This window comes from Sander lucioperca, chromosome 4, assembly GCF_008315115.2.
Source record: "Sander lucioperca isolate FBNREF2018 chromosome 4, SLUC_FBN_1.2, whole genome shotgun sequence".
In the NCBI taxonomy this organism is placed as follows: Eukaryota; Metazoa; Chordata; class Actinopteri; order Perciformes; family Percidae; genus Sander; species Sander lucioperca.
This window is the reverse complement of record NC_050176.1, coordinates 19,613,283-19,636,795: the sequence shown is the minus strand read 5'-3', so window position 1 is coordinate 19,636,795 and position 23,513 is coordinate 19,613,283. Positions and strand designations below refer to the sequence as shown.

General features: G+C 41.2%; 1 protein-coding gene across 1 annotated transcript in view; it reads right to left on the bottom strand.

The window, feature by feature from the left end:
* Window positions 1-23,513, bottom strand: part of LOC116057223 (voltage-dependent T-type calcium channel subunit alpha-1H-like) — a 55,884-nt gene that overhangs the window by 27,270 nt on the left and 5,101 nt on the right. Inside the window, exons 3-14 of the mRNA XM_031309616.2 lie at window positions 15,488-15,581; window positions 15,117-15,250; window positions 14,635-14,732; window positions 12,051-12,210; window positions 8,929-9,235; window positions 8,725-8,817; window positions 7,654-8,242; window positions 3,892-4,256; window positions 1,915-2,066; window positions 1,229-1,414; window positions 835-952; window positions 92-247 (exon numbers count right to left, since the gene is read on the bottom strand). Of these exons, the coding sequence (XP_031165476.1) occupies window positions 92-247; window positions 835-952; window positions 1,229-1,414; window positions 1,915-2,066; window positions 3,892-4,256; window positions 7,654-8,242; window positions 8,725-8,817; window positions 8,929-9,235; window positions 12,051-12,210; window positions 14,635-14,732; window positions 15,117-15,250; window positions 15,488-15,581 (2,452 nt within the window). The remainder of the gene's footprint in view (window positions 1-91; window positions 248-834; window positions 953-1,228; window positions 1,415-1,914; window positions 2,067-3,891; window positions 4,257-7,653; window positions 8,243-8,724; window positions 8,818-8,928; window positions 9,236-12,050; window positions 12,211-14,634; window positions 14,733-15,116; window positions 15,251-15,487; window positions 15,582-23,513) is intronic.

The window sequence follows — 23,513 nt, the reverse complement described above, 5'->3', positions numbered from 1 at the left end:
TGGTATCATCAGCACAACAGAGCTCAATTAGTCTCGTTCTCTCTGCCTCATTCTCTAGGTGGCTCAAATAAAACAGCATCTTTGCCCTTACTTCAGCTTGGAAGCCCTCAACCAAAATGGCTACAAGCAGGTTGAAGAGGACGTAGTTGCCAAAGGTCATAAGGGCGACAAAATAGAGGGCAGCCAACGGCGAGGTGGAGGCCATCCCGTTATAGAGCACCGCATTCCAGTCCTCCTGGGTGAGGATCTGCAGATGGGAGGAGATGTGGAAAGAGAGGTGGTGGAAGTCAAACGTATGTGGGGATAACAAAAATACACAGTCAACCACAAAACGGACCAGTGATGCAACCTACATTGTAGCTGTCGTAAGTATAATAATAAGAATAATAGAAGTGGATTGTCAGATGAACATTAATGATGCTCATCAGTGTTAAATAAGCTCCTGTGGAGTGTTTGTTTCATTATTCTTCCTCCCACTCTGCCTGTGAAGCATAACTTACCTGCCCACTGGGATATCGTTTATATTTTGTTAAAAAATCAAGTGTGAGCACTTGCAAATTGGAGCAAATGAAATAATGGAGAATACTGGCATCGCTACTACTGGCGACAGCGGCAGCTGCTGTTTGAATCTCATCCCAATTAATTTTGAAAATGACATTTATCGGAAATTGCTCTAAATTAAATATTTCATCAATGTATCTGTGTGCTCATACACATAGACATCTGTATGTTTGTATTTGTGTGTGTGAGAGAGAGAGAGAGAGAGAGAGAGAGAGAGAGAGAGAGAGAGAGAGAGAGAGAGACAGAGAGTGCATGTCGGTGTGTTTGTCTAACCTGAAACACAGTGACAGTCGCCCAGAGCAGAGAGTCAAAGTTTTTCCTGTCAGGTAAGGTGTCTCCTCCATCTTGTCGCAAACCAAATTTACAGCCGAACAGATGCATCCCCAAGATACTGCAACACACAAGCAAACACACACAGAATGGGAAAATACATTACTTTCATTACACAGTAATTCAATGGATGGATATGTAATGCTGCCTGTGTAAATAATTGTGCATGTGTAAAAAGAGATGGTGCATGTGGTAATATGTCCTGTACCAGTGTGAGAAAAAGGTCAATTAATGATTAGGATTTTTGTGAGGTATAATTAAAACTGAGGCAAAGCTGAGAAAACAGTTTGGCTTGTCTCAGCCTGCAGTATTGCCTCTAGAGGAAGAAAGAATATACCTGAATATGAATATAAAGAGCATCAGCAACATGCAGAATGTGGCCACATTGTCCATGGTCTTCATTAGCACCACCAGCTGCCTCCTCAGAGCAGGAAGGAAGCGGACCAGCTTCAAAACTCTCAGCAGTCGGAAGGTTCGCAGCACCGAGAAGCCTCCCTCTGCCTCACCCACAATCTCCCACACACTAAAACACACAACGATGACAAGCAGATTATAAACACAAAGTTAAATTCACATTAAAGCAACCAAGGAATCGATATGTACTTAACCTCAGCTGTAACTCTTTTGAAGTCAGCATTAGTATCACCCGCAAAAGCCTCCCTTCCAGGTAGGGAAGGGGTTAAGTAATTTTTCTTGTGACAATGTGGCAACTGAAAAGAGGAAATGGGCCAATGCTGTTTACAACTTACCAGCCAATAAACGAGGTGAGAGCACTGTGCACTGGCACAGTAAACAAGCAAAGCCCTTCAAGCACAGATACATAATTTAGCTTGTAGTACTACATAATGGAGTGAATACAGGCCCCCTTTGACTAAGAGTGCAACCACATGGATTCAGTTTGAGAGATGTAACTGCAGTGCTGACTCACAGTGAGGATTTTCCAAAGACAAGACAAATATCTACTAACAGAATTCCCAATTTAGGGTAAACTTAGAGTCAAAGACCCCACCCCAGAGCCCCCACCTGATGATGACAATGATGCTGTCGAAGCCATTGTAGGGGTTCTTGATGTAGCCAAAGAGGCCGAGAGCCAGGAGCTTCAGCAGCATCTCGAGACCGAACAGACTCGTAAACACCATGTTACTGATCTCCAAAATATCTGTCAGCTCCTGTGGCTGAAGAGGCACAGTGTTTGTGGAGAGAAAACAGTGAGAGATTGATGTACAGATATTGGACAGGCAGAGAGAAAAAAGAACAAATAAAGAGAGACAGGCTGGCTGGCAGCGAGGAGAGCAGAAGAGTCAACATGTTAAGAATTTCTGAAATGCTATTCAAGGCTACAGTGGAGGTCTTAGATATGGAGAGAGAAGCTGCTCCTGGATTTGAATGCAGGTGTGTTTTTACCCACAATAATTTGGAGTATTGAGTGAATATACTTTTATTATTAATATTATTGATATGACTTAAAGCAGTGGTTCTCAAACTGCTGGGGCTGGCGAGGCATTGCAGGAGGGACCCAAGGCCCTTGATGCACATTTGGAATTTGGGATATTAGGCTATATAAATAAAATTGACTTAACTTGACACACACGACTAGAATGAAAATATGTTAGAGTACATCTAAGGTTGAGTTAATTTGATTCATGTTGAACAAGAGTGTTCTCATGTTAGCAAGGTAATAAGAAGATAGATCTTGCTCATAGGTTCACTGACAAATAAGTGAGAGTGTGTTTTTGAGTCTAAATTTAGTTCATGTAAAATTCTAGATAAAATTACATTACATTTGGCAGTTTTTGGCAGTGATTTTTACATCATCATCATTGGTTTATACCAATTAAATTAGTTTGCTGGAGGGAAGGGGCATGATTTCAAATGGAGGCATGATGACAAGGTTTAAAAACCACTGATTTAAAAGGCCTTTTTTTGTCTGCATATCCAAAGTCTAATATATCTTATACCTCTATGCCATAGAGCTATTGTCATCTAAAAACTATGATAAAAACGCATTGCAGTAAAGGCCATAACAATCGCACACATAAAAGAGCCACCATGTACCGTGGCATAAGGTGGCATTTCTTCATCACAGTGAATACAAACATTGTGGTTTATTTCTCCCAGCTTGTCAAACCAACAAAGCAGTGTAAACAAGTAACAGTGTCTCTGAGCATGCTCAGTGACATTTGCCTGACAGAGCTACTCTCCAGAGATCAAAAAAACAAGTCTCTGAGGTGTTTCAGACTAAACCGCACTGTTCACATTCACTGAAACGAGGGAAGGTAGTCCAATGAAATTGTATGGCTCTTTGTTTGTACTAAATTGTTTTTATATGACAATTGATTTCTATGGCGCAGAGGCGTTGGCAACGCATTCATATATCACTACATTCATTCATACACTTTCATTGTTGGCTTTGGTCTCTTCAAAGGATTTTTTGATAATAAAAAGGATAAAATAGAACAGGCCTTATCCTTAAACATTAGTTATTCAAGAAGTCAAGGCCATCCAGATCTGTCATATTGTTCAGGAAATGGACGAAACTTAATCTTCCCTCGTCTCCCACAGTCTATCCCTGCCTTTCAGCCAATCACAATGTCAGATCTGTCTTCCTCCTGCTCCTCACTCTTCCATTCGCTCTCACTCGCCTCTCTCACTCTTCCCCGTCTTTACACCGCTCAATCTCTCTCTCCCTCCTCCCTCTCTCTCTCACTCTCTCTCTCCTGTCCCAGGGTCACGCTTTAATTAACACTTCAGGTCTTATGAGTTTCTCCACCTCCTGATACATGGGTGTGCACACCGACACGCAGTCACACACACGCACACACCCTTTGTGAGCCCATATGCTTGGCGCTGTAAGTGTTTATTGGACACAGTGATTAGCACATCCATTTTCAATCAAACTGTAGTCACATCCAATCTGCAAGAGCCATGCACATAGCTATGCATGTACACACAAACATGCAGCCTCTTATACTAACACACACACATACACACATAACATACCTGTTCATGGGACTCTATGCCCATCGACAGTGTATTAATAAGGATGGCAATCATGATTCCTCTGCTGAAGTATCTGCTGCCAACAATGAGTTCCAGTTTAGTTTGAAGTCCCGCCCAGCAACGCTCCCACAGCCTTTTCTTTGGCTCAGACACCTGTGCATCACCGCTACAATGGCATGGGCTGTTACTGTGACACGGGCTGTTGCCATGGCATGAGTTGCTGTACCCATGATGCTGGTCTTCAGGCTGCTCATTAACATTTTCGCTGTCACTAAGTTGGTTGTAGTAGATGCGATACGGGCATACTGAGGACTCTCCTAGGGCTTCACCTGGCAACGGTAACGCAGGGTGCCCAGTGCACCCACCTGCACAGACACAAGGAGGAGGTGATAAAGACACGGGCCAAAAAAATCATACATGCACAAGGTTAAAAGCAAATAGTGGATTCTGTATTGCACTTCTGCAGACATTCTGTCATTCAATATATTCTCTGCTCGGTAAAGGAGAGCACCTTCATTTCATTTCTGGGAGACAAAAATGCAATAATATGGAAGCAAATGTGCAGTTGGGATGCTTTTGTGCAGAGGGGGAGTTCTTTTATTAGAACAGGAATGTGTGTGTGTCTTTCTGTGTGTGTGTGTGTGTGTGTGTGTGTGTGTGTGTGTGTGTGTGTGTGTGTGTGTGTTGGGGGGTCGAAGTGTGGAGTGAAGCGGGAGTAAGATTTCAGCGGAATTCATTAGCAAGCAGCTCGGGAGGAATGCTCCAATGACAACAACAAACACTAATCTAGCACGAGCAGTTCACTTGTCATCACAAATAGAAATAGAAAAATCATGTTTTACTGGAGACCAATATAGTGAATCCAATCGAGTCATTCCATAGATAATGTGGGCTGCAAGGAAACTTTCAGCAGGCAGACTTGCGGAAAATGGCTCTTCATTACAAAAAAAAAATACACTTATCTGGAGCTGTGATTTTCAGTGTTTTGGCCCATGATCCCCATACTGAATCATTTCAACTCAATTTTTTTTGTGTATGGGAAGTGTGCCAGCTACAATTAGAATTTATTACTGAATTGTATTAAAATTTGATATGTATTTTCTCTGTTGCTCAATCGATTTTAAACATCAAAGTCACTCATCATGGGGAGTACTACTCAGCCTGTAAAAACAGATGTATGTTTTCTAACACTGGAGAAGCTTTGTAAAGCCTGAGAAAATAGCCCCACGTGATATCATCGTGATGTCATCGGGGTAATTTCGGCTTGGGGACTGCAATTTTTTAATGGAAAGCGTGCGTGTTGTGTTTTTGGTTTAAAGTCAGGATATCTTGCCGTCTGCAGCTTTGATTTTGACCATCCAGTTCTATGTTTCTCTGAAGTGAGTCACTCAATTTTATTGAAGTGCAATTTTATGGAGAACCCCTTTAAACCCTAAACCTTAAACCTTAAATTCCCCAAGGACAAGTTCTTAAGTCAAAAACAGGTGTGTGGTTTATCCAGAGTAACTTGACATGGTCTCTGGCCAAACATGCATCTGTTCAATTTAAAAAATATATCTTTTATAACACATTTGTTTCACAAGTTAAATATTTTCAATCAGGGTTGTTATCCCATGTAATGCACAGGATGTTGTGAAAATATCTCAAATATCCTGTTGCAAATCCTTTTTATGAATATTCACATCCTAACTCTTATCTTGTCCTATATCTCCCCTCAGATTTCAGAAAATTAAGCCTAGAGGAGGAGCGCTGGATAAAAGGTTAGGTCAGAGAGAAATCTTTTGGATCAATTGTCAATTGTTGACACTTCAACCTTTAGGCTTGAATAAGAAGTTTGACTTGAGCAGTATGCTCTAATTTGACATTTTAAACTATAGTGTTGTGAGTTATGACAGCTTTTGCCTGATGTTTTTCACATCGTTTATGTATGCAACCGCTGTATATGTGTGTTTCCCTTCCCTTTCATACATCGTTTCACTATTTGTTGTCCAAAAATCCCTTGGGACTACAATACACAGAGTGTGATCGTATGTAAGGGATAAACAGATGTGTTGCCTTGGGGCTAATTACCTGAATGTATAAATACACCACAGGGTTCTTGCATTCCGTTTGCCTTGTAGGCCTGATCAAGGTCTATGACTGAAAGCTTGTTAATGTATTCAAGAAAAATGTGCAGACTCCAGCATGCAGAAGCTCTTCTTCTTTTTAAAATGCTTTGAGCACCAACATTTTTTTAAATCCATTGTCAGAGGTGGCAGATGTCTGTGATCTGCATGTCTAAATGCTGCTGAGCGTAAGTGGAAAAATACACTGTGTTGTAATTTGGGTGAACTGAGCCTCAAAGATTATTTCTTTAAAGAAGGAATTAAAAGAAATAATAGCAAAGTCACCCAAATCACACTGACAAACACAATCAGGCTCATTAAAGCTTTGCTGACAACTCTTCTTTTTATCCAAAGAATTAACACCGCTAACATTGCTAAAATACAGGGGGCCTCCACCCCTATAAGGCCCAGGTTGACAAGCTATGGCCTTGAGAGCACTCACACTCACAGGCTGTTTAAAATTGTATATACATACTCAATCTGTATGTACTGCATACTGCCCACTAAATTAAGTATGCCATTAGCAGCAATACATCCCCTCTGCATCACGACTGTATCCATCACGACTGTATCAATCACGACGTTATCGGTCTGACCTACCGTTGAATGAAAACTGTTTATCACAAATGTGATATTTCCCAGTATTATTTTAAGGCAAATTAAAATGATTAAATATTTTAGTGTTAAATATGTTTTATGCAATACATCATTTATGTGAGCTCCGGTGCCTTTTCTCTTAACTGTGCCTATTAATGCTATAGTGTGCGACCATTTTATGTTAATGAACGTCCGTTACATTCAAGCCATTGCCAAATGAGTTGCTACAGCTCCACAAAACTGTCTCTGTATTTCTCAGTATGGCTATGTTTACAAAATAGTGTAGTCCGGCGACTTTCGCGGCCAGCAGCTTGAGTGATGCGTTTTATGTCACCTGAGAAAGGACAACAGCAGCGTTCAGCTTTGGAGACGAAGAGGACAGCTGCAACAGGTGAAGGCATGGCTGAAAACCCAAAGAAGCGCCCACAAAATGTTTCTGTCAGTGATTGTACTGCTAAGAAAAGACCCACACTTTCAGCAAAAGAGAAAATGACCGACGGCAAAGACAAACACTGATAACCATTGGTGTGGCTTTTCCCTTTTCCTAGTTGGAGAGCGCTGAGAAAGAAAAGGCACTGAGGTCAGACACGGATGTCGCCTTACTGCTCTTGAACAGGTTAGTAGTGGGTTTTGTAACGTATAAGGAGTAGGTGCACGATCACCGAAGGCTTGCGTCATGTGGCTGCGTCAACAGTGTTGTTGTCATTACTTAAGTTCCTCATGGGGGGCTTTAACTTCACTCACCATCATTCATACTTTTGTGAATGGTTGTCCAATGGTTAATTATTTAAACCACTTTGCAGTCTCTCATTGGACAGTCTGAAGAGCCACAATGCATTTTGTGGCGGATTGAGTATGTCCCGTAAGCTTACGTCCCATGCTCAGATATTCATATACATCTGGGCATTTCTCGCAAACATAAAATCCACATACTATGCAATTGAAACGAACTACCGTACATACTCAATTTTTACGTCATACATAGTATGATGGTATGTAAGTATGTGATTTTGAACACACCAACACACTCACATACACACACACACCCCTTCATTCTCACCATGCTCCACCACCAGCTGCGGCAGTCGGTTGACGTTCTCCGTGGCAACCAGCCTCTTCTGGTCCTGGTCCTTTAAATCCATTTGACTGAGAAGGGGCGATATGAAGGGATAATTAAAACCATTCCCTCCATTTCTGACAGCAGGCTCAGACTGAGGCTGCTGAGGCTGCTGATGCTGGTGATGACGCTGATGATGGTGATGATAATGCTGGTGAAGGTGCGACAGGTCGTTTGGAACGTGTCCTGAGTGCCGGTGGGCAAGTCCGTTCATTTCCCCAACTCCGCCCCTTCTGGCAGCTCCACCTCCTCTGTCTTTCTGGCACACGCAAACGCAGTGAAAGTGTGTGCGTGCCTGAGCATAGCAGCGGAAGAGTCGTCGCCACGCCTTGCGGCCCAGGTGCGCCAGGTAGCGGATGATCTCCTCGTAGCAGCTTCCTGGTTGGCTGTCACTAGCCAGCGTGGAAGCTGACTGGTGGAGCTGCCGGGCGCACTGCTCTGACTTCATTAAGGCGTGTTCTCTCTGCTTCGTTTCAGAAAACTGGGTTGCTATGACAACCAGGCACAGGTTGATCATGAAGAAGGAGCCCACCTGGTCATGACAAGGCACACATTACACACTGTTGTAACACATGGTACAGTATATGTTGTCTAGCTGTTTTGTGTGTGTGTGTGTGTGTGTGTGTGTGTGTGTGTGTGTGTGTGTGTGTGTGTGAAATGCACTATGTGTGTTCTTGTTTAACTATATTTGTGGGGTCCAAAAACCGGGAATACAGTGTACTTGTGGGGTCCAGACAGCTTTGTGGGGCCAAAATGCTGGACCCCACAACTTTAAAGGGCTGTTTGAGGGTTAAGACTTGGTTTTATGATTAGGGTTAGAATTAGGTTATGGTTAGGGTTAGGGTAATGGTCAAGGTTAGGCATTTAGTTGTGATGGTTAAGATTAGGGTAAGGGGCTAGGGAATGCATTATGTCAACGACGGGTCGCCACAAAGATAGTGAAATGCACTGTGTGTGTGTGTGTGTGTGTGTGTGTGTGTGTGTGTGTGTGTGTGTGCGTGTGCGTGCACTTACTATAATAAGGAAGATGAAGTAGATGAAGTTGTAGAAAGAATGTGCATCCATGACGTAGTACATGATGTCTACCCAACCTTCTAGAGTAATTACCTGTTTAAAAGCAAACACCCAGAGTAATCACAGTAGTGTGTGGAACGTAGTGTGCATCATCATTTATTGATTAAAGATGTATCCCTTTATATAAATACTTCAAACATTTACCTGAAAAATGGCAATCCATGCATATCCAATGTTATCAAAGTTAATTGCTCCTTTGTGTGGGTTTACTTCCCCGGCTCGACACTCATTGTAATACTGGTACCAGTTTACACATGACACTGGTGCATCTACTCCCATCTCTGGAAGGGCCTCCTCAGCACCCAGGAAGCAGGAAGTCCTGCCTACACGGCGGCGAGGCACATCAGAGCATCGAAGCATCCCGTTCTCTCTTTCCATTGAGCAGATGAAGGGGTGGTCATCGGTGCCATCTGGCCGATAGTAGCCACTCAGGAAGGAGATGTTATATCTCCTGGAGAAGAGAACAAACATTTGATATTATTATTTATTTATGTATAAATAATTGTATTATTAACTAATACAGTATTTAAATGTAAACAGAGGAACCAAACACTTTGACGCTTTTGAAGCTTTTTTCATTTCCAGTTTCTAAAATGTGAGAATTTTTCTGCATTGAGTACTTTTACTTTTAATACTTTATTTACATTTTCCTGATGATACTTACATACTTTTACTTAAGTAACTTTTTCAATGCAGGACTTTTACTTGTAACAGAGTACAATGTTGTATTAGTACTTGTACTTAAGTAGAGGATCTCAATACTTCTTTCACTACGGACTGTATGTTTCCTTATTGTCAGCAAATCCTCCGAAAAGACCAAAACCAACAATGCTTGAGTCTGTTTCTCTTCTTCTACTTATTTTTCCTGTCTGTGGCACTGAGCCCCATGCCCTTAATGTTAATCTTTAAAAGTGGGTCACAGAAATGTAAATATAGTTGTATTTTTGCATTAACAGCTGGACACTGTCGTTTTTAGTTTACTCAGCCACGGATTAATAGACATTTGGTGAGCTAGTGGGTAATCACAACAACAGGGCTGTGAATGTGAGATTGATTAAAAATTAACTATAGTGCCCATGTTCATTTAAATGAAGGAACATGACACCCACTGTACTCTGTGGCTCACTAATGTGTTTTTAATAGTTTTTTGGATAATTGAGCTCAATAGCAGAGAAAAATAGGCTGTATCAGACTCTGGCTGCACAGATAATACTTGTTAGTCGAATCAATTCATTGCTGGTTTTTGTCCAATAGGAAACACATAGAATATCACTGGTCTTATGCTTTAAACTGCCAAAACAAAACAAACTGAGGCCTAAAATACGGACAACACGTTTCTGGACAAAATCATGTAAAGTTTGAACGATTTTTAGGAAAACAAACAAAAGGTCTGTTTTCTGAAAAAAACAGAAAGACAGTCTAAAATACACAAGGGTGCTTAAGGAGGAAATGAGGAAGCAGAGAGAGAAATACAGATGAAGGGAAAAAAAGAAAAGAGAGAGGGTGCAGTGGAGAGATAAGCAATCAATCATCTGTGGTGTAGAGAAGGGTCACAGAGGAGCACTGCTCCCTCACTTCTTATTAAGACAGCAATTTTGCTGTTTATGAAGCAGAAAAAAAATCCAAATTGCTAACTGAAAATAAAATCTAGAGAAGGATTATAAAATGTAAAGGCTACTTTGACAGCAGGCTAATGTAACACTAGTCTCGCATTGCCAGACCTTCCTCCACAGCGCTGCGAAGGAGGGTCTGGCTAGTCCACACAGCATTCTGGTATGGGAGAAAAACGTGCTCTGGTTTATTGGCATTTCTTTAAACCAATCACAATCGGACAGAGCCACAGTGCGGCTGCAAAATAGCCTCGGGAAGGAACTTGTTTTGGTGGACTATGTGTACGTTCAAAAGTTGTTTTAGTCCTGCAACAGAAAACTCAGATTGGTCTAGCTAGCTGTCTGGATTTACCCTGCAGAGATCTGAGGAGCAGTTAACCATAGTCCTCATAAATCGAACGGAGTTTAGAATTCCAACACAAAGAAAGTGGAAGGTAACGGACATCCGGCCAAAAAGAATGACATCCGGTGGAATTTCCGGCGGGACCTCAGCAGACCCGGAAGTGGAACGTCGAGGATATAGACTAGTTTGATTGTGATATGTGATATTGTCTTTCCTGATATAGCTGTAGTATGTTAGAAAGTCAATTACAGACTCCTGCCTTTGTGATATAAAATAGTTAGAAATTATGAAAATAAAAACTGCTGTTCATTACTTTTGTACAGTGCTGATGCTTTTGTTTTTGTCACAATGCTGTGTAACTGAGTAGTCCATTCTGCTCACTCTTAAATCACAATCCCTTCTTAAAACGTATCTTTTAAAAAAATCCTTTCATTATTGTCGGCCCAAAGTTGTATCCCGTTTCCAGTTCCACTCCTGTGTTTTATTTATTTATTTACTTTAGTACTTTTTTTTTTTTTTTTTTTTATTCTATCTACTTATATTTAATGGTGGTGCAGATTTGTTTTCTACTATTTCAATAACGTTTATTATTATTATTATTATTACTATTACTTATTATAGTATAGTATAAAGTTACAGTAGTAACTGTACATTCACTATAATTTATTAATTGTATCCGACTACTCCAAAACAGTAAAACAGTATAACAGCTGTTTGGATGCACCCCCACCTCTGCATGCACCACTGTCAGGGATTATTATCTGAGTGGGATGGTTGAGCAGATGTAAGGTCAGGTGGTGACCATGATGTTATCTGATGTTATGTGATATTATCTGATCTTGTTTGTGAACATGTGAGCAGGAGCGAGAGTGAGAGCGATGGTGTAACGCTGTCAGTTTGACAGTGATCGAGCATGACATGAAGGAGAGAACTGGAGTGATAGTGAAACTCTGAGGGTGCATGTTGAAATAGCCACAGAGAGTCCCTAAATAGCGACACACAAAATTCACTTAACCATCTTAATCCCTTGATTTGTGATCTCTAATGCTGGAGGTTCCAGCAGGAAACACATTTACCTCCTCCCAGACGGAGCTGATTAGATAACAAACAAGATCAGACTATCGGTGATATTGATCCCCTCTTAGAAATAATAGCAGAGTGAAAGTAGCTTATCATAATTGATTGAGCCAATTGTGAGCAAACTTTTGACACAAGTTTCATAGTAATGCTTGTAACTACTGTTTTAATAAACAATAGTAATGAGGCAAGGGCATCCCTTGTTGTGACATCTGCGGGTTACTATGGTAACTCACATCTTGACATCCTCTCCCATGAAACAGCGGTTCCTCAGTAGCCCCGCCCACAGCTGCACACCAACGATGCCAAAGATGAAGAAGACGAAGAAGCACAGTGCCAGCACATTGCCCAGCATGGGAAGTGTGTCTAGGAGGAGGGTCACCAGGATACGCATACCTGCCAACACACACACATACAGCACAAACACCATAGGCAACTGTGCACATACTAGCAACAACAGACAAAGCCAGAAATCTTGGTGTAGTCATGGACTCAGATCTGAATTTCAACAACCACATTAATACAATTACAAAATCAGCCTATTACCACCTTAATAATATATCAAGGGTTAAAAGACTTATGTCTCAGCAGTATTTGGAAAAACTTGTCCATGCTTTTATCTTCAGTAGACTCGACTACTGTAACGGTGTCTTTACAGGTCTCCCTAAAAAATCAATCAGACAGCTGCAGCTGATTCAGAACGCTGCTGCTCGAGTCCTCACTAAGACCAAGAAAGTGGATCACATCACTCCAGTTCTGAAGTCTTTACACTGGCCTCAAAGAATTGATTTCAAAATACTTTTGCTGGTTTATAAATCACTAAACGGTTTAGGGCCAAAATACATTTCTGATCTACTACTACACTCACACTAGACCTCTCAGGTCGTCTGGGACAGGTCTGCTTGTTGTCCCCAGAGTCAGAACTAAACAGGGGGAAGCAGCGTTCAGTTTTTATGCTCCACATATCTGGAACAAACTCCCAGAAAACTGCAGGTCCACCGCAACTCTCAGTTCTTTTAAATCAAGGCTGAAGACCTATCTTTTTGATGTTGCCTTTCTTTAAATCTTATATTGAAGTTGCAGGTTTTTTATTTTCTTTGTTTGTCATCATTATTCCAGATTTCATTGTGTGGGTTTTAGTAAGAAACCAGCCTTTTACGAATAGTAAAGGGTTTAAGGTTGAAATGAAATAAGATCACTAATTACAACAAAGTGTGAATTTCAAATCAACAGGGTTTCGGGTTGAGATGAGATCACCAATTACAACAAAGTGTGAATTTCAACTGGTTGACATGAGCTCACTAATCAAAATCTAATTACAAAAAGTGTGAATTCAACCAAAAGGGTTTTGCGAAGTTTTTCCTTTCCAAATATAATATAATATAATATAATTTTAAAATAAAAGTACTTTTTCCACGTCAGAATGGGTGGCAAAGTGGAATGTAAAAGGAGAGTAAAAGTAATCTCGTATTTTATCTGCTTTTATATGTTTAACTGTTTTTAACTGCTCTTCAATGTTTAATTTCTTATACTGCACTGTAAAGTTTATTTTTTTTGCCTTGCCTAGCAAATATCTGCATGTAACTTTAAATTGGCAGTTACAGGAAGTGTTGGCCAGACAAGAGAACTCTCTGAATGTATTCCTCCTCAAAACTGGAGCAGTGCAATTAATTGAATGGCAAATAATTAGGGTTGATGATGGCGCAGTGGATATGACACATGCCTTTGGTGTGGGAGACCTGGGTTTGATTCCCACTGCGATATATCAACCAATGTGTCCCTGAGCAAGACACTTAACCCTTAGTTGCTCCAGAGGGATGCAACCTCTTACATATATATCAATTGTAAGTCGCTTTGGATAAATGCATCAGCTAAATGACATGTAATGTAATGTAATGGTTCTAATAATAATAATTGGCCTCCCCTACACTCTGCTGAAGAGCACAGATACAAATTCCTCCGCTTCACTGCCTCTGGACTTCAAACACACGCCAAGATCACAGAGTGTAGTCAAAAAAGAAAAATTAAGTTGGCTGGCCAAAAACAACGCAAGAATCCAAATGATTACCATGACTTTGTTTACTGTGTCCTGATTTGTTTAAACATGCATCCATCAAAAGGAAAGCTGCAGCTGTTATTAGTGATGAAATGAAGTGGAATTAACAGTGCAGCCAGAGTACAAGGACACTGACACATTTTTTATTGCCTTGGCTATGAATGTGATTGCTGAATTTCAGCTGAGGGTGTTCCCATATCAGATGAACAACATAGGAATTGCATCCCTTTTTATACATTGTACACCAATTACAGGGGACAGGAAGATGGTTGGAATGAAACAGAAAGAAGTATTGCACAGTCATCCTATTTAATATTAAGTCAGTGGCTTTCTGAAGTGACCTACAGACTTGTGGAGACACTTGGTATCTTTCCTGCTGATGCTCTGCCAAGCCTGTACTGCAGTCATCTTCACTTCTTGCTTGTCTTGAGGGCTTTTTGCCCTTAATCTGGTCTTCGGCAAGTCAAACAGTCAAGAACTTTATACGGTGTGATCATAAAAACCTTTTTAATTGCCTTCTCTCTTCTTTGTTTGCAGCCTTTGACCTGCTGCATTGTCCTAAAGTCAGGAGAGTCCTATACGGTTCACCCAATTTGGATGTGAACACTCTGAGAAGTTTATAGTCAGCTCTTTAACCTCACAGTCACTGGTTCATTTAAAATCCAATGTACTTGAGCACAGAGCCAAAAGAATAAAAGACAATAAAAAACGGCCATAATATTCTGAGTGCAGTGTATCTTGAAGGGAGAAGGAGAAAAACTCACTGGGAACTCTGTTGATGGCTCGCAGGGGGCGGAGAACCCGGACAGTCCTGATAGCTGATAGGCTGACGTTGTGTCCATCAAGCGAGTACTCCAGCATTCTGCGGAGAGGGAAAGCCACCGCTGTGTCACTGGCATCTTGATCAGCCTGACCTTGGCAAACCCTGAACCCCTACAGGGAATCCAGCAGAACGCAGTGCACTGTCTCTGGGATACATAGCCTTTTAACTACCAATCACCGAGGTCTCTGTCTCTCAGGACCCAATGATGCCATTGTCATTCTGCGGAGCTGCCACGCACACACAAACTTCCGCCGGTTCGTCTAAGCACGCGCGCACACACACATTTGACATTTAACTGGCATTAAACAAGTGTCTAAGCTTCACACAAAACACACACATACACACACAATTTTGGCTCATATTTAATGTCAGATTTGCGTGTGTACGTGTGCAAGTGGGTGTGTGCAACTGTCAAACACTCACCCAACTATAACAATGAAGAAGTCCAATCTGTTCCATGTGTCGCCTAGGTAACCGCTCTGACCTATGACCCCAAGAGCCACCATCTTCACCACCATTTCCCCGGCAAAAAACGCAAAGATCCCATCATCCAGAGCCTGTGCACGCACACGCACACGCACACACACACACACACACACACACACACACACACACACACACACAGGATTAGTGTAAACTGATTAAGTGGGGGGAAAATTAAAGCAAAAACTTTTTAGTCCCTTGATAATGAAGTCTCAGAGCTGAACATAATTAGTTTGTAATTTCAGATTGTGTGTGTGTGTGTGTGTGTGTGTGTGTGTGTGTGTGTGTGTGTGTGGGTGTGTGTGCTTTACCTGCAGCAGGAAAGGTGTGTGGTCACAGGGCTGGAACATCCCTAGAGTTACACAGTTTAGCAGGATGGCCAATATGCTCACACGCTCAAACCATGTGACACAAGGTTAAGGATCAACACCACCGAAGAGTTTGAACATTGATTACAACAACAATAATCAATATTAGAACATTTCCTGAAGCTGTGCTTGCAAATTTAGCTAATTAGGTTGATTGACAGGAGTCTCAGCCAATCACGACAAGCCAAGTAGATTGCTTCTGGCACTTTTCACTTCAGCTCCATCCTGGTGTCCTCCCCTTTGCCCTAATTAGAATTGTCTGGCTCTAGTACCTGTCAAGATGTTGGTAAACAGTAAATCCTAATCCTAGCTGTATCATCACTAGATTGTGGTTTTGGAACAAGCTTTGTTTTCTTGGCGTTTCGCCTAGCTATATTTGATGTGTGATTACGATCTGGCACCTAGTCGCTACGTTTTTATAGAGGGTGATGCCCAGAAATGTCCCTAACACAGCAAAAATGATAAATAAATAAAAAAATACAGGCAGAGGGCAGGGTCTCTGCAGACACAGATGCCACACACTTCTAGTGGGTCATAATTGATGATTGAGAGGGATTATTTTTGGATGAGTCTATACATTGTTTTTTTAAGGAAAATCCTACTCATTTTGCCATTAAGGTTCAAATAATGGAATTACGCATGGGTGACAACTAGGGGTGGGAAAAAAATCAATAATCGTTTGTATCGTTTAAAATCAATTCTTTTCACCAGAATCTAATTATTTTTTTTTTTATTAATTTTCCCAAAGATTGACCTAAATATTTTCTGTTTATATGGTACCACCGACGGCGACTACATCATATCCGTTTCCACCAAAACAGACAGCAGAGCAAAGCAGAACATGCAGAAAATACATGTTATGTACTTCTTTACACATATAATACATTTCAGACTGACTGACTGACATGTGATGTGCATTCTTTTTAGAAAACAATTAGTTCGCAATACCCAATATCACCGAATCACAATACTTCTAGAAGCGCAATAAATGAAAATCGCAATACAAATCAAATCCCATGCACCCATGTATTGTGAAAGAATCGAATCGGGACAAAAGTATATCGTCCCAGCCCTAGTGACAACGTAAAGGAAAACACAACACAAAGTGTTTTAGGTGTTGGGCCACCACAAGCTGCCAGAACAGCTTCAGTGCTCTTTGTCATAGTTTCTACAAGTCTCGGGAACTCTACTACTGGACTGATGAACACGATTCTTCCAAAAGATATTGGAGAGCCTAACTTGTCACTTCAACATCTCCCATTGAGATCTGGTGACTGTGAGGATGATAGGATATGATTCACATCATTATCATTCTCATCAAACCATTCAGTGACCCCTCGTGCCCTGTGTGGAATCATCTGCATTCATTTTGTTTCTCCGTTCACATATTCAGATTTTTTTCTTTGATTTCTCACCCATCTGTATCTAGCCAATGGTAATGTCTGTAAAAACCCAGAGGAAACTCTGAGGAAACTGACTGGTAGACGTTAACCCTTGTGTTGTCCTCGGGTCAAATTTGACCCGTTTTCAAAGTTTTTTATGACAGAAATATGGATGTCTTTCAACCAAATTCCCCAAGAATAACTTGGATGCATGGATGTACGTACGTTGTATAGAAACCATGCAACATTCTTCGCAGGTAAACTTAATGATTACTTTCATTGCATTTTGGGTGTTTTATTCAATTTTATAGCATTTGAAAAAAAAAATGTTTAAATGGTTTTAAAAGAGTATCCTGACTAAACTTTGACATACAGTACACCAGTCTGTGATCCATTCAACATCCTCTGATCTTAACTAGTCAAAATAATTCATAATTTCTGCTTTGTTTTAACTACAATTAGGTATAATGTCATTTAAGTTAGGTTTATTGATCATGTACAAAGAAAGCGTTAAAACAAGTGACAAAAACATTTTAAAAAAGCATAAAAAGCATTGAAAAAGCGCCATAAACAACAAGTTCATGGTGGACAGGAAGGGTTAATGGTCCAGCCAAGTCTACATTGCAGTGTACAGAACATTACTAAACTGGACTTACAAAATATCTACACACACACAACTCCATGGGATGAATGTGCGCTTCACAGATGGAAAAATCTAACTTGTATGGACAGAGCTGAATGTACTAACCAAAAAACAACTTTTACAAGGTTGGAAACTTGCAGTAATAAGCTTAAATGTATCAACTTTCATTTACAAGCACAACTTCTGACATTTTGACATGATTAATACTTGCAACTACAAAGGAAAAACGGCTACCATGAAACAGTCGGTAAGACATTTGAAATTAGTTTAAGTTTAAACGTGCGTATGGTGTGTGTTTGTGCATCTGTGTTACTTGCTAGCTGTCAAACTGGAAGATAGAGCACGGCTCAGAAGTGGAAAGCAGAGAGGTTTAAAGGGAGAAATAGTCTGAAGTAGAAAGTTAAAGGAAATATTGTGTTGGCTTCATAGAAACACAAAGATGCACACATACACACTCACATTTGAGCGCAAATGTGAAAACTGCTGAATGGATGACAGGAACGTATTCAAGAGCCAAGGACGCATACATAACAAAGCCTGGAGCATGCACATGGACACACACACACGCACACACACAGAGTCCCCTTCCCGGACACTTCGCTCTCGAGAGGGCGGAAAAATTAATGAGAGTACAATCCTTTATCACCCTTGAGACAGAGAGAGAAAGAGCGAGAGAGGGGAAAGAGAGAGGAAAGAGAGTGAGGGTAATCCAGTGTCCTCCCTTTGCTGTGGTTGCCATGGGAACCCCCATCTCACCGTGGGAACTGACTTCTGAGTTTCACAATCCGCTTGCATCCTGTCTGGACTGGAACACAACACAATTAATACGCACAGATAAACACTCACACACACAGCAACTCCCTTCTTCATTCGCTCAATCCTGAGGAGGTTCGTTTTAATCCTGTTCTATCTGTATGATTAATAAGTTACAGCAGCTTATAACACCCTGACACACACACTTAGACACACGCACGCATAGTAAAACAAGGATCGGGGCAGGGTCAAGGTGTGAGTGATGGATGAGATGGGAGTATTTCCACGGTTGGCCCATCATTCAACATCAGTGATGAAACACAGGGGAAACGTCCTCTCCTCTGTCCCTCTGTTACGCTCACACTCAACCTTTCCCTCTATCATCTCTCATTTTCTTCTACAGCCCTTTTCCCCATCTCTTTGGCCCAATTATTTTTGTCTTTGCTCCACTCCTCCTTCTCTCTGTCTATCCCTCTTCCATTATGTAGTGCAATATAATTTCCCATCTTCATTCCGTATCATTTCTCTCATATCTTTTTTTGCCTCTGTCCTCTCCCGTGCACATACACTCCCCATCCTCTACGAACCGCTTTTTCTCCGTGCCCTCCCTGTCTGTTTCTACACCTCTCCACATATGACTGCCCTTAGGTAAAGCTTTAGTCTCTCAGTCAGAAACCTGGATCTCAGCCAACAGATAAACTACAAATACACTTAATAATTAACATAGTCAGAGAGATGGAGAGGCAGAGGGACAGACAGGGTGAGAAATAGATATGTAGATTCAGTTAGGGAGAGGTGGAGGAGAGAAAAGGAGAGGGCAAGAAACAAGGGAAATTAGAGATGAGGTGAAAAAAATGGCTTTATGCCTAAGTGAAAAAAAGCACAGTTGAACAGTGGAACAGAGAGGTTAAGACACTGATGATTGGAGCTTAAAGTGTAAACAACTGAAAAGATTACGTGTCCTCTCTCCCTAATTGCCTCACCGTCTCGTTCTTCCTTCCTCGCCAAGAACCACCACCTCCTCCCTGTATCTCATGCTCTCCCAGTATCGAACTTTCTCTCCTTGAGTGCCAACACAGGTAGTAAAGGTCAGGCACACATTATAAATCAAATCAGATCACATCACCCTGATCTTTCTGGCATCATCCTCCACCCTTGGCCATTGATGCTAAGGCCAGCATGTGGCTACAGTTTCATATACAATGTTCATTAACTTAAAAGGATCATCCATAGGGAAACATAGGCCATCTGGATACCTGCAAAATATATGTATGTGCTTTTTTTTGTTTCTTGAGAAGGATTTAGATTTACCAATGTGATATCACTCTCAGAAGGCACCCTTTATAAAAGATTAGAAGTTGTAACTTGTATAGCTTAATGTATAAGTTATAAACCATTAAGAAGAACAACTTCTGTGCTGCCAGGTTGTAAAATTCCATTTGGGTGGTTTATATCCTTCTCCAGCATGACACTTGCTTTGTCTTTTTACTTAACTCTTACATTTATTAGGAAGACTTCTCCAGTTGACCATTTGACCACTTGCCTTTTGGAAAAGCTCTGCAGAGAATGAGGACTAAAACCCATTTATTACCAACTTATTATCATTTACTTACTGCAGACTTAAGGGATTATTGTAAAATCACTTCACTAATGACTGACTAACATTTATGATTGCAGACCGTCTGGCTTATTACAAACAGAGAAACTTAATCCTAAAAATAAAAGATATATTAATATTTTTACTAGCCATGCAAGCGGCATGGCATATGGATCACAATGTCAGATGGTTGGCTGATTGGTTCATCACTTTGGACCAGAGTGCTGAAATAGTCCAACAACTACTGGATGGATTGCCATGAAATTTGGTACATATATTCACGGTACCCAGAGGATGAATCCTAATGCCACAACAGCCTGGCACCTCCTCCTCATGCTGGTCACCAGCCTGGTCACACACTGCTGTGGGATGGCATCCCATTCTTCAACCAGCATTTGTCGCAAGTCAGCCAACGTGGTTGTGTTGGTCACTATGGCACGAACAGCACGCCCAAGCTGATCCCACAAGTGTTCAATGGGGTTGAGGTCAGGACTGCTGGTTGAAGAATGGGATGTCATCCCACAGCAGTGTGTGACCAGGCTGGTGACCAGCATGAGGAGGAGGTGCCAGGCTGTTGTGGCTGTGTATGGTTCTTCCACACGCTACTGAGGCTCCTGTTTGTGAAATGAATAAATTATTAAATTGCCAATATGTCTTGTTTCTTCAAACTTCAATCATCCAATCCACCAAACACCAAACGAGTCAATGGCAGAATAAGCTGTTTGGCATTGGCAGAGAAGATTTGGCACATTTTTCATGGGCGCAACCCACATACTCAGCGCTGCTGCTCATCCCACATATCCATGTTCCTTACAAATGGGGCACCATTTGAAAGGGAACTAAACATTTTTTCGTTTTCTTATTTTTCATCGTGTGGAACGTTTATGGGCGTCAACAAAGAGCCTTTGTGCCCCAAGTGGGTGTGTAACTCCCAGCCAATAATAGCGTGCAGTTTGTGCAGCTCGTTCTCATTTCCAAACGCCACTTTGCCCCTCAACGCCTCATATCGAGAACAAGTCTCACTGACACACACACACACACACACACACACACACTGGATGAAGCTCTGCATTCACTCATAATCCAACAATGCTGCACCTTCCCGCGTAGTTGTGGGTGTGTTTATTTGTGCTTTAGAACATAACCGCTGTGAAACAATCCGAAAATATTGTTTTATTACTCTGATTCACTGCTTTCTACAGGCTCCCTCTCTTCATTCACTCTCTAGCTCGCTTGACCACTGCTGCATCTGCGCTCTCTCTCTGGATCTGAGCGGGGAAGGAGGGGCCAACTTTGAACATTGTGTGTTTACGAACAGTAAGCGAAACTACATATTCTACCTTTGATGGCAAATACATGATTTCTGTGTTTTGTAAAAACCTACAAAAAACAACTCTCAGTCAATAGAGAGGCGAAGTCCTTCCCCTTCCAGTGGACCACCATGGGACCTTTTCGGAAAAAATAGGAACGGTAGTTAAAGGGGAGAGACAAATTACATTTTGATCCCCTTTGAATTGAGCCATGGATTACACATATGATGTTCGTCAATTTAAAAGATAATTTTGCAAGTCAAGAATGTCTCAGTTTGTCATAAAACTGTAGAAGTATAAGACTGAAAATACATAATTAGAATGACTAGACACTTCAAAGTCGCATGGGTGACATCTCACTGAAGCTACAGTGTCTGTGTTTCGTTCCAGGATGTAAAATTACTTACACGAGCAACGGATCTTGCTCTTTTGTTTCTCGGCTCATAAAATGTCGCTGTGTAAAACACATTAGGTAAGATAATGTTACACGTGTTGTGGAACATTGCTGAGATGACTAGCTAGCGAGCAAGCCTAGCATCAACCAAGGTGAAGTAAATTGTGCGAGATGAGATACGTAGTTCACTGAGCGGTTTCACACAAAACTAAGTGGTACTACGACAAACCTATGACAAACTGATTTTCTTCACTTGCAAAGTTATTATATTATTAAAATTGATGAACATCATATGTGTAATTCATGGCTCAATTCAAACTGGATAAAAAAATAGTATTAGTAATTATTAATATTAGTCTCTCCCCGTTCACTATCATCCTTTTTTTTCCCGAAATAATGACCCATGAGGTCCACTGGAAGGGGACGGACTTTGCCTCTATGGTTAAAAGGTCTATCAAGCTGGGTTTCTATTGAAAAATTTACATTTTTAATGAAGGGAAAACCCAAGAACTTTGAAAAGATGAGGGTTTCATTCATGAACTTCATGGGCTTTACTTTTCATAAATCCGGTTGCTTTTACTTTTTTGTAAAAGTTCTGTTAATATTTCTTCTGATTGTGTTTTGTATGTCTGACGAAGACACTAAATCAGTATTAATACATTGGATTAAAAAAAAGACTTACTCGCATTTATAATTGCAGACCTCATTTTAAAAAGTGATAAACTCACGACCTGCCTGACACTTAAGCACAGGTACAAATGTTAGTAAGTCTTTAAAGGTCCTATGACATGCTGCTTTTTGGATGCTTGTATATAGGCCTCAGTGGTCCCCTAATACTGTATCTGAAGTCTCTTTCCCGAAATTCAGCCTTGGTGCAGAATTACAGCCACTAGAGCCAGTCCCACAATGAGCTTTACTTAGGATGTGCCATTTCTGTGTCTGTAGCTTTAAATGCTATTGAGGAGGAGAGAGGGGGGGGCAAGGTGGAGGGTGGGGGTGTGGCCTTGACCAACTGCCATGCTTCGCTCATTTGCAAGCCATGATGTCTCTCTCTTTCTCAAGGGTGGGCCAAATTCTCTGGGCGGGCAAAGCAGAGAAAGGGCAGGTAACCTTCCTCCTTATGACGTCATAAGGAGCAAGATTCCAGATCGGCCCATCTGAGCTTTAATTTTCTCAAAGGCAGAGCAGGATACCCAGGGCTCGGTTTACACCTATCACCATTTATAGCCACTGGGGGACCATAGGCAGGCTGGGGGAACTCATATTAATGTTAAAAAACCTCATAAAGTGACATTTTCATGCCATGGGACCTTTAACAAAGTGTTGCAAATTTGTCATCAAGTGTGCAGTGTGCACTGTATTGGTATTTCAGAAATAGGGGTTCTCCTGATGAATTTAAGAGCTATCTTAAAAAAATAAAAAGCCAGTGTAATGCTAGACGAGGCTCAACACCAGCCAACGGGATTTCTCAGAAACTGGCAACCCAAAAGTTCTTTTATTAATGGCACGTAATACATTGGTAAATTATTTATTAACCATAAATAAATACAACTTAAAGGGTAAAGGGTGCCTTACTAGAAAGTGGTATTGATCTAAAAACATGTGGTTTGGATGGAAATCCTCAAATGTGAACTACTGTGTATGAATGAGCAACCTGCTCACTAATTGCTTCATGCTCTTTGCTGCTTAGACCTCCCCTTTCTCTCTGGTATCCACACACAGACTTGATTAAACGTAACCTAGTTAAGCTCAAAGTCTGTCATGTGCAGTGTGTGTGTGTGTGTGTGTGTGTGTGTGTGTGTGTGTGTGTGTGTGTATGTGTGTGTGTGTGTGTGTGTGTGTGTGTGTGTGTGTGTGTGTGTGTGTAGGAGAGAGGGAGAGAGTGTCTGA